We start from the raw sequence: 15,202 nt of genomic DNA, 5'->3' as shown, positions 1-15,202 counted from the left end.
TACAAGTGCTAGTTGACATGTAAGAAAACTATATTACAAGTATTAATATATGAGTAGATGCAAATGTTCACTATTCTAAATCCCTCCTCAAGTGTGATATTTGAATATAAATATGAAAGTCCAAATACCATTTATTGACGCCACTAACACTGTGGAAGAATTAGGAGCATATTTCATGTGGATAAATCATGAACATTTGGCAAAAGTTGCAACTAAATTTCCTGATAGGGACCCAGGCTGTTCTGAATCTTTTACCATCTCACATCCTTTATTCCAGAAAAAGTAGACTGCAACACTGTTTCCCCAATACATACAGCTTTGTGCTTCTATGTTTCTGTTCATATTGTTCGTTTTGCCTGAACTGCACTTCCCCCGTGTCTGACTTCTGAAATCCCATCCATCATCTTGGTCCTCTTCAGCTACCAACTTCTTCAGAAGAGATTCTCTAATTACCCCCACTGGTGAGCAAGCAGCCCTTGCACCTGAACCCCTGCAGTGTCTTCTCGATGCTGTCTCGTCTGTACTCATGTTGTCCATGTCCTGAGGCAGTATACTTCTTGAGGGTAGTGTCTGTGCAGTGCCTTTCTGCCTAATACCCGTTTAATAAACTGAATTGAATGAACAGATATTGCTAATTATTTTTCCTTGTTTGGGATATCCTTTCTAGGCTTTTAGTTATCACTTGCCAGTCCACTCAGTCAACAAATATTTTTTACATGCCTCTGTATAGCTGGGTATCTGAGGTACACAGGCAAAAGGGAAGGGCATTCCCTGTGTCCTCAATTCTAGACCAGGATAAACAGGGAGAAATTCAGGGACTTCCCTGGTTGTCCAGTGGTTAAGGCTCCATGCTCCCAATGCAGGGGCCCAGGGTTCGATCCCTAGTCAGGGAACTAGATCCCGTATGCCACAACTAAAAGATCCCGCACGCCACAACAGAGACCTGGTGCAGCGAAATAAATAAATAAATACTAAAAAAAAAAAAAAGAGGGAGAGAGAAATTCAGAAACTGATGAAGCTAGATAAGGGCACTGTAGACTACAATACGGAATTTGCAGTGGGAATCCTCTGGTGGTTCTTCACCGAGTATGAACTGATTCATACCTAAATGAATTTTCAATATTGTTTTTTGAAGGTGCTGGTTGTGATGTCCACCAACTTGTTATAATGTGTTAGATGTTAACTTTGTCTTGATTTCTACGTAAATGTAAAAGTATTTCTATGCTGAAAACAAGTATCTTATAGACATAAGTGACATTCTTAATAATTACATATTGGTAATGCTCAAGTTACTGTAAATAAAAAACCAATGCCACCACCACAATGGTGGCAGCAACCCTGTAAAAATCAAATGGGTTTCCAATAACTGCAGTTTTGAGTGTGTCTTTTCTAGTTTCTGAGGTCCTTGGGGGAAAGTGAATTTAGACTATTTCCTCTTGAGAGCTATTTGTGTGAGCGTAATTCAAGTTGGAGTATTTTAATTGGTAGAGAGTACCATAAAATATATTAGACATGTGTGGGTATGTCCATATCACTTAATAAATATAACTTAATTATAGAGAATGGCAAAGAAATAAACTATACCTGATCTTCTCACCCGGTGTGAATCCGTAGGTTTACTTTGTTGTTAATTTCACGTTGTGCAGGCCCTGTGTTCCCCATCCTACGCCTTGCTGGGGGGAGTAGTGTGCGTGAGGGCCGAGTGGAGCTCTACCATGCGGGTCAGTGGGGGACCGTCTGTGATGACCAGTGGGATGATGCAGATGCAGAAGTGGTCTGCAGGCAGCTGGGCCTGAGGTTGGTCTTTCTTGTTCTTGTTTTGTTTTGCTTGAATTTTTGAGTTTATTATTTCCATACCCAAAGGTAGATGTGTTTAAATTGCAGATTTCTTTGAACAAATGGAAAAAGCCACCTTCTGATCTTTGTATTAGGCTGTAGGCTCCCTGAAGAGAATGGTATGTACTCTTAGGTCTAACCTATTTGTATCTGAATTCAGCTGATTTTATATCCCTAAGAATCTAAGCCTTTTACCACTTTTCATCAGGAGCCTTTACATTACTCCCAGGTAATGACTAGCATTGTCAGCTGCAGCGACTTACCAGAGTCATATGATAAAACTAGTTGTTAGGCTTTAACTGAAGTTCAATTCCTTTCCCCCAGACACTGTCTAAACTTTTGACCTTTGCCTCCTTATTTGTGAGGTATGTGCTTAGAACAAAGGATGTTTATTAGTGTACAAAGGAAATAATTCCTATGCAGGATATGGCAATGAAGCATGTGCGATAAAAACAACAATATGAAAACCAACATTAAATGTTGCTTTAGTTGTGATTATTTTGGAATAGTATAATTTTGGATCCTCTAACCCCTGTCTTTATAGTGATTTTGAACATTGATATAACAAGCCTAAAAGTTTCTCTAAAATTATATTAGGGAATCTTTTGAAAGTTGATATTTTACTTTTTTTTTTTTTTTTTTTTTTTGCGGTATGCGGGCCTCTCACTGTTGTGGCCTCCCCCGTTGCGGAGCACAGGATCCGGACGCGCAGGCTCAGCGGCCATGGCTCACGGGCCCAGCCGCTCCGCGGCATATGGGATCCCCCCAGACCGGGGCACGAACCCGTATCCCCTGCATCGGCAGGCGGACTCTCAACCACTTGCGCCACCAGGGAGGCCCGATATTTTACTTTAAATTAGAAAAAAAAATTATTTAGCATGTCGTGGCAGGTAGGGGTGGGTGGATGTGGAGGCTTTTAAAGCTTCTCTATGTATCATTTTGTCGATTTAAGCATAATCTTTGACACTAGAGCATGAATTTTGTACCTTGAACCATCTACTGTAATTTTTTTGCAATTGTTTTGCAGCTGACCCCCCTATTTTTCAAAACTGTATGTTAATATTGAAGTATTTTAAATTAAAATAAAGACGTTTCAACATTTTACCTCTAAATACTTCAGTATGCATCTCTTAAAAATAAGAACATTGTCCTACATAGCCAAATTATCATTATCACAACTAATATAAATGGTAATCATTCTTAAATTGTCTAATACCCTGTCATACTCAAATTCCCATAGTTGTTCCCACCATGTCCTTGACAGATCGTTTGTCCACAGCAGAATTTAGTCCAGGACCTTGCAGTGCATCTGGATGTTAAGTCCCTGAAATCTCTTTTAATCTAGAACGGCCTTTTGTTTTTCATGACACTGTCTTGTTGAAGAGACCAAAAACCAAGCCAGTTGTTTTGGAGACTATCCTACCTTCTGGATTTGTCTCATTTCTTCCTCCTGGTATCATTTAGCCTACTCCTCTGGTTCTTGTAACTCTTGAAATGGGAGGCTAGGTCCAACAGCTTGATTAGATCCAATCAATCAAGTATTTTGGCTAGAAACCATCACAGGTGATATGTTCTCATCTTGCACCTCATCAGGAGTCACAGAACAGCTCTGGTTTTCCCCACTGATAAGGATAAAGTTAAGCACTGAATTAAAGTGGCATCAGCCTAATCCTTCACTGTAGGTTACATTTTCCCCCTGTAACTGATTCTGCAACCTAAATGCTCTTTCACAGTTTATGCATGGGAAAGGAATAAGCATGCAAAATCCTGTGTCCATAGGGCTTATAATTACTGGTGGTGTATTATCTGACTGGTATGATCATTTTCTTTGGATGGGTCAGGAATAGGGCCAACTAGCTATTTTTGAGAAAAACTGTTATTAATCATTAAATTTTTTTTTTTTTTTTTTGTGGTATGCGGGCCTCTCACTGTTGTGGCCTCTCCCGTTGCGGAGCACAGGCTCCGGACGCGCAGGCTCAGCGGCCATGGCTCACGGGCCCAGCCACTCCGCGGCATGTGGGATCCTCCCGTACCGGGGCACGAACCCGTGTCCCCTGCATCGGCAGGCGGACTCCCGACCACTGCGCCACCAGGGAAGCCCAATCATTAAATTTTGAGACTAGATCTTCAATACATTCTGACGGGGTATCAATTTCAAGACCAATTTTTCTCAAAATTTTAGATGGTTGTCAGAGTCAGCATAGCATAAGATTATGAGCATGTGCCCTGTACTCAGAATGACCTGAATTTGAGTTGTATTTCTGGAGATAAGAAAAATTGCAGAATATCTCTTAGCTGCAGTTTCCTCATCTATAACACATTTCCTGATGTAGAGAGTTTAGTGGTTATAAAGCAGTTAGCACACATAGTAGGTATACAGTATACATTGACTATAATTGGGGACTTATAGCTGAAAGATGTTATTAAACATTCAAAGAAGAATGTTATTAAACATTTCAAAGTAAGCTGGACATTTGGTAGGAGATCATCAAACACCATTCCTCTATCTAGAACTTCTATTTAGTTAGGTGTATCTATGAATTTCATATTTTTAAAAGACTCTAATGTGGGTATATGTGTATTTACTGTGTTACCAATTATAGTATCAGTGTTATGCTAATTGATTTTCATGTTAGTTACTAAGAAATCAATGTCTTTGCCAAAAATACAAGAATTTTAAGGGTATAGTAATCATATTTAACATTACAAGTTGCAGTATAGATTACTCTAAATTTGAGGTATAAGGCATTTATTATTATTTATATATTTCTGTGGGAAAAGACAAGCTTTTGTTGCTTAGAAAAATGTGTAGAAAATTTAAATGACACTAAATTTTAGTTACATTTATAGTTATTCTAAAAATTCATGTTTTAACGTAGAGTTCTTTCTTGAGAGCCAAATTTTCTTTTTTCACTCATATAAACTGTTGTTAAACAAAGACCGTGTTGCAAACAGTAGTCTACTACATGGAAAGAATGTAGAGATAGAATCACAAGGAAGACTATATTAATGTTGAACACATGCGTGGGTTGAGTAAAGTGTTTACATCTTTCTCAAGCATTGGCTCACTGCTATCTTTTGTATGAGAAGATTTGTGTTCAGAAAAATGATTAAAAGGAAAAATATCTTCAAATATTCAAGGCAGCAAAGATCCTCCACAAGCCTATGTAATCACCAACAATCCAGCTTGGTGATTTGTTTTTATTATAAGTACTTTAGGTTTTGAGCTGACATTGTTCATTTGCTTTTCTTTCCCTTGATTTTATACTTCTCTCATAAGCTTGCAACAAAGCAATATTCTGCAACTGCTCTTCCCCTAGAATTTGTTTTGCTCACTTAATGGCACAGTACTTTCAGATGAAGTAATTTTTAATGTTACAAGGTTGATAGCAGACAGCATAATCATAGCTTATCTCAATTTATGATTTGTTCTTAAGCAAATTTCATCTCAGTCATACTAGCCTTGTCAAATTCCCAAAGGGAAACTACACCATGCCTCTCTGGAGTGCTGGTTACAATTTCTTTGTGAAATGCTGTCTTTGATGACCCCCATCTTTTAATGATGTCTGTAGATTTTGGTAGCTGGCAAGCTTCCTAAAACGCAAAAGGAATTACTGTACTTAAGATACTGAAATTTGATTAGCCTAGAACTCAGAGAAAGATGAGGAGCAGGAAAGGAGGCAGCCCGATGTTAGAAAATTGAACTTGAGAATGCATATGTACATAATGAAGTTTCAGGTAGAGACATTTTAATTGGAGTTCCTTTGGTGCACTTAACATTGAAGCATTTCCTATGTCTTTTAGAACTCTTAAAAGCGTAGTGTAGAACTGTGACATCATATTTTATGTGTGGATATGCCATAATTTACATAAGGATTTAAAATTTTGGAACACTTTTTCTTCTTAGGTTTTTTTTTTTTGCTATAAAATTATCATGTAGAACCATACTTCTGAGTGGTCAGAATAAAAATTCTTCTGGTACAATTAAAAATGTTTCTTTGGGGCCTCCCTGGTGGCGCAAGTGGTTGAGAGTCTGCCTGCCGATGCAGGGGATACGGGTTCGTGCCCCGGTCTGGGAGGATCCCATATGCCGCGGAGCGGCTGGGCCCGTGAGCCATGGCCGCTGAGCCTGCGCGTCCGGAGCCTGCGCGTCCGGAGCCTGTGCTCCGCAACGGGGGAGGCCACAACAGTGAGAGGCCCGCATACCGCAAAAAAAAAAAAAAAATGTTTCTTTGGGGGGGCTTCCCTGGTGGCGCAGTGGTTGAGAGTCCACCTGCCGATGCAGGGGACATGGGTTCGTGCCCCAGTCCGGGAAGATCCTACATGCCGCGGAGCAGGTAGGCCCAGGAGCTGTGGCTGCTGAGCCTGCGTGTCCGGAGCCTGTGCTCTGCAACGGGAGAGGCCACAACAGTGAGAGGCACACGTACTACAAAAAAAAAAAAAAAAAAAAGTTTCTTTGTTCTCTTATTTCACTGTTTATTAATTTCTAAAATACTTTATAAACATTACTGGTATATGGAATTATTGAGCAGGAAAGAGGCCTTATATAACAAGATAAGAAAGTTAGGCCCTCTGAGATTACTCAAAGCCCCTAAATCATACTGTGAGTGAGGGCCAGAATCTTGAGATTTATGGCTTCCAGTGTAGGATTTTTTTTTCTTTCATGTTACACTGTTTGCAAAATAGACAGATGTTGTTAATAAGAATACTTATGAATATAAGTCTGAAAGAAATAGGTAAGTCAAGAGAGAAAAGTTAATTGTAGGAAGAAACAATGACGAACATGTTTTAGACAGACTGTATTTGCGATGCCATAGCCACCTCACTGAAAATGCCCCAGGAGACTGCAAGAAAGCCAAGTGTTTCAGGGTCTGCTGTGTAGCCAGACAGGCCTTACCAACTCATGGTGGTGTGATGCTGGGCTAATTGTTAACTTCTGGACCTCAGTTTCCTCATTTGTAAATTAGAGATAATAACATCATGGGGTTGTAGGGAGGATTAAAAGAGTTAATACATATAAAGCTGTTAGACCAGTGTCTGACATGCAGTAATCATTCAGTGTACTTCAAATATCATAATTGGAGATGGAGGGGGTTGTTTTCCAGGGAGAAATATAGGCTATTGATCAATAAAAATGAGCTTTTTTCATCCATATGTTACAAGTGCCACAAACTGATATTTGCAGTCAAAGGACCAATCTTTTATAACATATCAAGTAATTATCTTGCATGATAGAATTGCCTGACTCTATTCTCTGTCTATTCAAAGTAGTGGCTAAGCCTGGGGATTGAGTTAGTCAGATGGTACTATTTATTTGCTTTTTTTTTCTATGGAAAACAAACAAACTTTATATGAATACAGTCAGATTAGCTAAGTAGGTTTAGGAATGTTTTGGGTAGAGATCAGACATAGAATCAATTCAGTGTTTATTGGGGATTGCTGCTATGTAGGTCAAACAGCTTTACAGAAAATAACCTAATAAATCAGTGTATTATATCAGAGAACCCCACAAATTTATTCTGTGGTCAGAGGGTAAGAGAGTAGGTAACACTGGGACTATTACTACAAATGAACTGCCAGGGCTGGTGTGGACATAATTTCCATAAAGGAAGGACAGAGAATACACAACTTTATCGAATTCACATAGCACTTATTTGCCTTTAACAACCCATGAGGTTTTTTTGTTTTTTAAAAAATTTTATTTATTTATTTATTTATTTATTTATTTTTGACTGTGTTGGGTCTTCGTTTCTGTGCGAGGGCTTTCTCTAGTTGCAGCGAGCGGGAGCCACTCTTCATTGCAGTGCGCGGGCCTCTCACTGTTGTGGCTTCTCTTGTTGCGGAGCACAGGCTCCAGACGCACAGGCTCCAGACGCACAGGCTCAGTAGTTGTGGCTCATGGGCCTAGTTGTCCCGCGGCATGTGGGATCTTCCCATACCAGGGCTCGAACCTGTGTCCGCTGCATTGGCAGGCAGATTCTCAACCACTGTGCCACCAGGGAAGCCCCAACCCATGAGTTTTATGCTGCTTTCCCTAGTATTGCACAGTCTCTTGAAGGGCAGAGTCATCAATTTCTTTGGTATTCCCCTGAGAGCCAGCACAGTCCAGGGCACCAGGAAATACTAGTGACTGGCTGAAGGAATGTGTGTATTTATAAATATTATAATCTTAATTTTAATAGACTCAAAAATTAGCTAGGAAACCTACTTTGTTTTACATCATAGTTTCCTAGTTAGTTTTTTTTTTGGTTCTTGAATTTATTATATTAGTTTTTCTGATTAGTTTATTTATTTTATTTTTTTATTTTTTTATTTTTTTGCGGTACGCAGGCCTCTCACTGTTGTGGTCTCTCCCGTTGCGGAGCACAGGCTCCGGACGCGCAGGCTCAGCGGCCATGGCTCACGGGCCCAGCCGCTCCGCGGCACGTGGGATCCTCCCAGACCGGGGCACGAACCCGTGTCCCCTGCGTTGGCAGGCGGACTCTCAACCACTGCACCACCAGGGAAGCCCTGATTAGTTTATTTTAATTAAACATTTTTGTGATTATTAAAATAATGTTTGTAAATAATAGAAAATATGGAAATATATAAGGAAGAAAATAAAACACCCAAATGGTGTTTTAAGACTGCATTATAGGACTTCCCTGGTGACACAGTGGTTAAGAATCTGCCTACCAATGCAGGGAACACGGGTTCGAGCCCTGGTCCGGGAAGAACCCACATGCTGTGGAGCAACTAAGCCCACGTGCCACAACTACTGAGCCTGCACTCTAGAGCCCGCAAGCCAGAACTATGGAGCCCGCGTGCCACAACTACTGAAGCCTGCACGCCTAGAATCCATGCTCCGCAACAAGAGAAGCCACCGCAATGAGAAGCCTGCACACCATAACAGAGTAGCCCCCGCTCGCTGCAACTAGAGAAAAGCCCATGTGCAGCAAGGAAGACCCAATGCAGCCAAATATTAAAAAAAAAAAAAAAAAAAAAGATTGCATTATAACATAGATGACTTTCCCCAGAGTCACTGTTTGGGGCTTCTGCTCTCCCATCCTGTGTCCTCCCTTAAGGAAGGGACACAGTTCAGAGGCAGTTAATCAGGCCTTTTGTTTTTTCCTAGGACCTCTATCACATAACCTTTAACATATTTGAAATACAATATATTTCAGTTACTCTGTCCAGCCCGTCTCAAGTCACTCCCAACTAACGAATATTTTAGGCTTGGTTTGTTATTTTTTTCATGAGAATAAAAAGGCTTTAGTTTGTAAACTTTTAGCCTAAATATTTAATGAAAATGATATTAAGGATATGTATGAATGCATTCTTACTGTTTTAATTTGACCATTGTAAGGTTGAGCATCTTACCATATGGTCAGTGGCCATGGGTATTTCTTCTTCTTCTTCTTCTTCTTATTTTTTTATATTTGATTTGATTTATTTATTTTTGGCTGCATTGTGTCTTCATTGCTGCGCACGGGTTTTCTCTAGTTGCGGCGAGCGGGGGCTACTGTTCGTTGTGGTGCGCGGGTCTCTCACTGTGGTGGCTTTGCGGAGCACAGGCTCTAGGCACATGGGCTCAGCAGTTGTGGCACATGGGCTCTAGAGCGCAGGGTCAGTAGTTATGGCGCACAGGCTTGGCTGCTCCGTGGCATGTGGGATCTTCCCGGGCCAGGGCTCGAACCCGTGTCCCCTGCATTGGCAGGCGGATTCTTAACTACTGCGCCACCAGGGAAGCCCTATTTCTTCTTCTGTAAATAACCTGTTCCTCTCCTTCGCCCTGTTTTTTTATGTTGGTCATTTTGTCTTTCCTTATGATAATAAGAAGTTATTATTTATTTCTAGGAGTGTTTTTTTCTTTGATTGTGGTTACACTTTACAAATATATCCTCCAGCTTGTTTGCCTTTTGACTGATTATGGTGTATTTTGCTATACAGTAGTTCAAATTTATATGTGATTAAATTTAACTTTTTTAGTCTTTGTTTTCTGACTTCTGGGTTTTTTATTTTTTATCTTGCTCAGGAAATTATCTTATTACCAAGGTTATAAGAACTATGTTCTTCTTATTTCATTATATTAACTTTTTAGCCATCTTCCTTCCTTCCTCCTTCCCTCCTCTTCCCTTCCCTTCCCTTCCTTTCCCTTCCCTTCCCTTCCCTTCCCTTCCCTTCCCTTCCCTTCCCTTTAGGTCTTTAAACCATCTGGAGTTTATTTTTTGTTTCTGTTATGAGTTTGGGATAAAATTTTATATTCTCTCCTACTGGTCCCTGGTTTTCTTATAGCACCTAATCTTGGCTCAGTGAATTATACCCATTGAAATTCTCTTTAACAGATCTTTTTCTTTCCTAGCATTTATCCCAGGGCAAAGATCCAAGGAGGCTGTTAATCTGCCATTCTCCAAAGCTTTCCTATCTGGCTTCCCCATGACCTGCATTAGTCATCCTGTCTCCTCCTCCTCTGTTCTCCAACTTTCAGTGTTCTCTAAATCAGTTTCCATATTTGCTTTCATTAATCTCTTTCCTCTAGAGCAAGGGTCAACAAACTTTTTCTGTAAAGGGCCAGATAGTGAGTATTTTAGACTTTGCAACTACTCAACTGAGCTTTTGTGTAGTGCAAAAGCAGTCACAGACAATAAGTTGGGAATCAGTGTGCCTTTGTTCAATAGAACCTTATTTCTGGACAGTAAAATTTGAATTTTATATATATAAAAATTATATTCTTGTTTTGGTTGTAAATTCTTAAGATAGTTATAATGTTATAAGAAAAGGACAACTTAAATAATGGGGAATAGATGCAGAATCATTGAAAAACAAACTGCAAGTATAAATGCTCTAGTCTAAAAATTAAAAGGCTAAAAGGGGCTGAAGATGCAATTTCTGAAGTCATTAACCATTTTGACAGGCAATCGTGATCTTCTTCATTTAAATCTGGGGTTCTAGAAGATGGTGTCACGTTGAATTGTGGGAGAAGTAAATTTAGTCAAATAAATTTGAGTGAAGAGATATTTGGCCATGAGTAACAGAGAACTGAAGATAACAGTGGCTTCAACAAGACAAGAGTTTACTCTTCTCTCTCAAGAGACCAGAGATAGCTCAAGGCTGATATGGTGGTTCCACAGTCATCAGGGCTGCAGGCTCTTTCTTCCTTGCAGTTCTTTCATTCTTAGTGTGGCACCTTATGGACCAAGATAGCTTCTCAAGCTCCAGCCATCACCTCTGCCTGACAGTCAGCAGGAAGGAGGAAGTGGGGCAAGGATACTTCCTGGAAGTGATACATGACACTTTTACCTAAAGGTTATTGGTCAAAACTTAGTCATATAAAATGAATACAGAGCTTCAACTTGGGATGACTAAAAAGTTCTGGAGGGCTTCCCTGGTGGCGCAGTGGTTGAGAGTCCGCCTGCCGATGCAGGGGACACATGCCGTGGAGCCTCTGGGCCCGTGAGCCATGGCCGCTGAGCCTGCGCATCCGGAGCCTGTGCTCCGCAATGAGAGAGGCCACAATAGTGAGAGGTCCGCGTACCAAAAAAAAAAAAAAAAAAAAGTTCTGGAGATGGATGCTAGTGATAGTTGCACAACAAGGTGAATGTACTTAGTGCCACTGAATTGTACACTTAAAAATGGTTAAAGTGGTAAATTTTATGCTATGCATATTTTAAAACAAACAAACAAACTTCACTGTAAGGAAGGGAGGGTGGGAAATGTGGTCTTTATTCTGGATAGCCATTGTCCTCCTAAAACTCTGAGGTTCCTTTACTAATGAAGAAAAGGGGAGTAAATATTGGAGAATAACTAGCAGTCTTGGAAAGATTTGTGATAGCTGAAAATATAAAGATCAACAAACAAGCAAACAAAAAAGAAATAGAGCAAGTCATGTGTGACCTATGGAGTGAATTGATAAGGGAAATTATGAATTAATCATAATTTTACCTTTGCCAGGGGCAAAAGAAAAAAGTCAGACCAACCTTTGATCTGACTTATGTTCTTATGTTTGTTCAGCGGCATTGCCAGAGCATGGAATCAGGCATATTTTGGGGAAGGATCTGGCCCAGTAATGTTGGATGAAGTACGCTGCACTGGGAATGAGCTTTCTATTGAGCAGTGTCCAAAGAGTTCCTGGGGAGAGCATAATTGTGGCCATAAAGAAGATGCTGGAGTGTCCTGTACCCCTCTAACAGGTAAGAGCTTCACCCCATTAATCTTAACCAACACTTGCCCCCAGCACCATTTGGGCTTACCTTCCCTTCTCCTCAATTTAGCTGATATTACTAAATGAGCTTACAAATAAAGCCCCCAAATAAAACTTAAAAAAAAAAGTAATACAAATGATATATTAAAATGCTATCTCCTTATTCATAGATATTTCTGAATTTTTCAGTTGCAAGCTATACAGTCCTATAAAGCTAGGTCAGAAAATATGATCTTGTTGCAATATATAGTACCCAATAGTCAAAATCCGTGTGCAATGATAAATTTCGTGTGTTAGGTATTATACTTCTATGTTTAGTCCATTCATACATTAACCTATCTTGATTCTAGGAATGTGATCGTAGCTGGTAAAACCATATTGATGGGATTGTTGATTAAAGCACACTATTAAAGAACAAAGTTACCTTTGCTGTGCTCAATATTCAGACTATTCCAAATCACAGCATGCTTGTCAAGTATGTCTTGCGTTGCAAGAGGACATTTCTGAGTGTAAATGAGTGTATGTGTATGTACTTATATGTTTGGGGGGAAGAAGAGGGAAATGGAGAGGCAAGAGAAGTGGGGTCATCACAAATCTGTTGTTTCTACAGTAAAAAGAGCTTGAAGAAAAAAATTGGGGGCTTTAATCTTTTTTTTTAAAAAATCAAATGAAACACTTCTTAGGGACTGTGAAATGCTGAAGTTCTACTTTTTTATTTACATAGTTCTATACACACTGTTGTTTTTATTAGAATAATACATTTATACACAATAGAAATATAAAATTTACACCAGATTGTAAGCCAGAGCACTTCATTCTCTTGACCCTCCATTTTTTCCTCTTTCAAGTGAGGATAGTCTTATAATATTTCTGAGATGGTCAAATGAGATAATAGGTGTGACAGTGCTTTGCAGATGGTGAAGTTTTACATTTGTAAGTGATTCTGTTGCTAGGAGACCTTCATTTACTTTAAAAGATCCCAGAAAGTCATGAGAAGTATGACTTTTACCCAAGATTATTTATGTTTCATTTGGTGGGGGGGTGTTTGGATTATTTTGGATGGAAATAGCTTTTTAATATACTTTTTTGGGAATAAATTTATTGTATTGTGTATCTGCTTAGAAGCTTTTTATGGAATTCTCTGGGAATTAATTATTCATCGAATTCACAAGATTCAAATTCAGATTTGTATTATTGATAAAAGAACAAAGGGAAAACATGAACCCCAGTTTTGTAACTTATGAATGCCTAAGGAATAATAAATGCCTTGACATGATAGATCACTCTGTAACCAGAATAGCTTTTTCTGTCTCCATATTGCAATATTTTTTCATTCACAGTTAAATTTTTGGGCTATTTCCAAGTTACTATTTTTTTAACTTTTAAATTTAAATGACTAATACTGCTCATACTTAAGGAGATTGAAGCCATAGGAAATTTCCCAAATATTATGTAATCTGGAAAAATCTAAATAACTACTTTGGAGTTCTATCAGAATATGTTTTTCTACTTAAAAATAGGAGTACAAATAAAAAGGAAAGACTATTTTGTTAGGACAGATATGTGTTATGACTTTTACTCCAGAAACAATCCAGTGACCTCAGGTCATTGAGCACAGTTCTAATGGAAGTTTAACGAAAGGCCTAGAGAGAGATCTGAGTAGGGTGATATTTCTCGTGCAATTAAAATGTTGTTCTACCATTTTTGATAATTATTTGATTAGTATCTATGTCTCCTTCTTGTCACAGATGGGGTCATCAGACTTGCAGGTGGTAAAGGCAACCATGAGGGTCGCCTGGAGGTGTATTACAGGGGACAGTGGGGCACTGTCTGTGATGACGGCTGGACTGAGCTGAATACATATGTGGTTTGCCGACAGCTGGGATTTAAGTAAGATCCATTGACAGGAGGCAGCTAAATGCCAAGTTATATTTTTAAGAGTCTCATTTTGTAATCCTTACTTGTAATTTCTATAATACTAAAAATATATGTTCACAATCATTATCTACCTATCTATTCTACCTACCTTCCTACCTACCTTATCTACCTTCTCTATATGGAAATTCAACAACAAAAAAACCAATAACATTTTCTTTGATGATAAATAACCATATCTTGCTGTTTATCTCGTTTGCCTTTCCTGCCACCACCCCTATTCTTTTTTTTATAAATTTATTTATTTATTTGGCTGCATTGGGTCTTCCTTGCTGCACGTGGGCTTTTCTCTAGTTGCAGCGAGCAGGGGCTACTCTTTGTTGCGGGGCACGGGCTTCTCACTGCTGTGGCTTCTCTTGTTGCAGAGCACAGGCTCTAGGCGCACGAGCTTCAGTAGTTGTGGCACGTGGGCTTAGTTGCTCCGTGGCATGTGGGATCTTCCCGGACCAGGACTCAAACCCGTGTCCCCTGTACTGGCAGGTGGATTCTTAACCACTGCGCAACCAGGGAAGTCCCACCCCTCTTCTTGAATAATGGAGCCATGGATGACTTTTAGGTCTCATTGTGTCTGTTCAAGTAAGACTGTATGCTTTGAATGCTCAGTTTTATTCTGATGCTTCACTACTATTGGATGTTTTTAGTACTGACGTCACTGTATCTAAAATTGCAGAGAAGTCCAGTGTCAAATGCTTTGCTATTACATTATTTCCTTTCTCAGAATGTGATGATAATTATCACTTTTATTTGAGAAAAACAGCTTTCTTGTCATGAGATGACCTTTAGAACTCACCCTTGACCTCAGTCTCTTAGAAACTGAGTATCACACTTTGGGCGATATATTTCATGTCACACACATAATGCATTCCAGAGTAAAGACTTAAGTTGGTTGAAGTAACTGCAAATGATGCCTTTGAGCTAATATCTGAATGAAACCCATGAATGCCCATTCTTTCTTGTTTTCCTTATTTCTGTGTCATGCTTGAAGTAATTGTCTCATGCTTGAAAAAATGAGTAAAATTATTTCATTTCAGCTTGAGATAGAGCTAATTGCAAATATTTGTTAAACCTTAAAAATATGCTGTCATTCAAGCTAGGTATGACCATGTTTAAACATATATTTTTAAGTTTGTAAAAGTAATATAAAATTTCAGAGAAATTTTGGAAAATAAAGAAAATAAAAAACTACCCCTTAAAAAAAAAAACTACCCCTAATTTTTCCATTCTTATACCATCATTATTATAACTTGTGTG

At 39.2% G+C, this 15,202-nt stretch overlaps 1 protein-coding gene across 1 annotated transcript in view; it reads left to right on the top strand.

The window, feature by feature from the left end:
• Positions 1 to 15,202, top strand: part of PRSS12 (serine protease 12) — a 70,733-nt gene that overhangs the window by 21,849 nt on the left and 33,682 nt on the right. The window contains exons 4-6 of the mRNA XM_060088763.1: positions 1,647 to 1,797; positions 11,827 to 12,005; positions 13,765 to 13,906. Of these exons, the coding sequence (XP_059944746.1) occupies positions 1,647 to 1,797; positions 11,827 to 12,005; positions 13,765 to 13,906 (472 nt within the window). The remainder of the gene's footprint in view (positions 1 to 1,646; positions 1,798 to 11,826; positions 12,006 to 13,764; positions 13,907 to 15,202) is intronic.

The sequence above is a fragment of the Mesoplodon densirostris genome, chromosome 1 (assembly GCF_025265405.1).
Source record: "Mesoplodon densirostris isolate mMesDen1 chromosome 1, mMesDen1 primary haplotype, whole genome shotgun sequence".
Classification (NCBI taxonomy): Eukaryota; Metazoa; Chordata; class Mammalia; order Artiodactyla; family Ziphiidae; genus Mesoplodon; species Mesoplodon densirostris.
The sequence above is the reverse complement of the archived record's forward strand: the minus strand, read 5'-3'. Positions and strand labels throughout refer to the sequence as shown.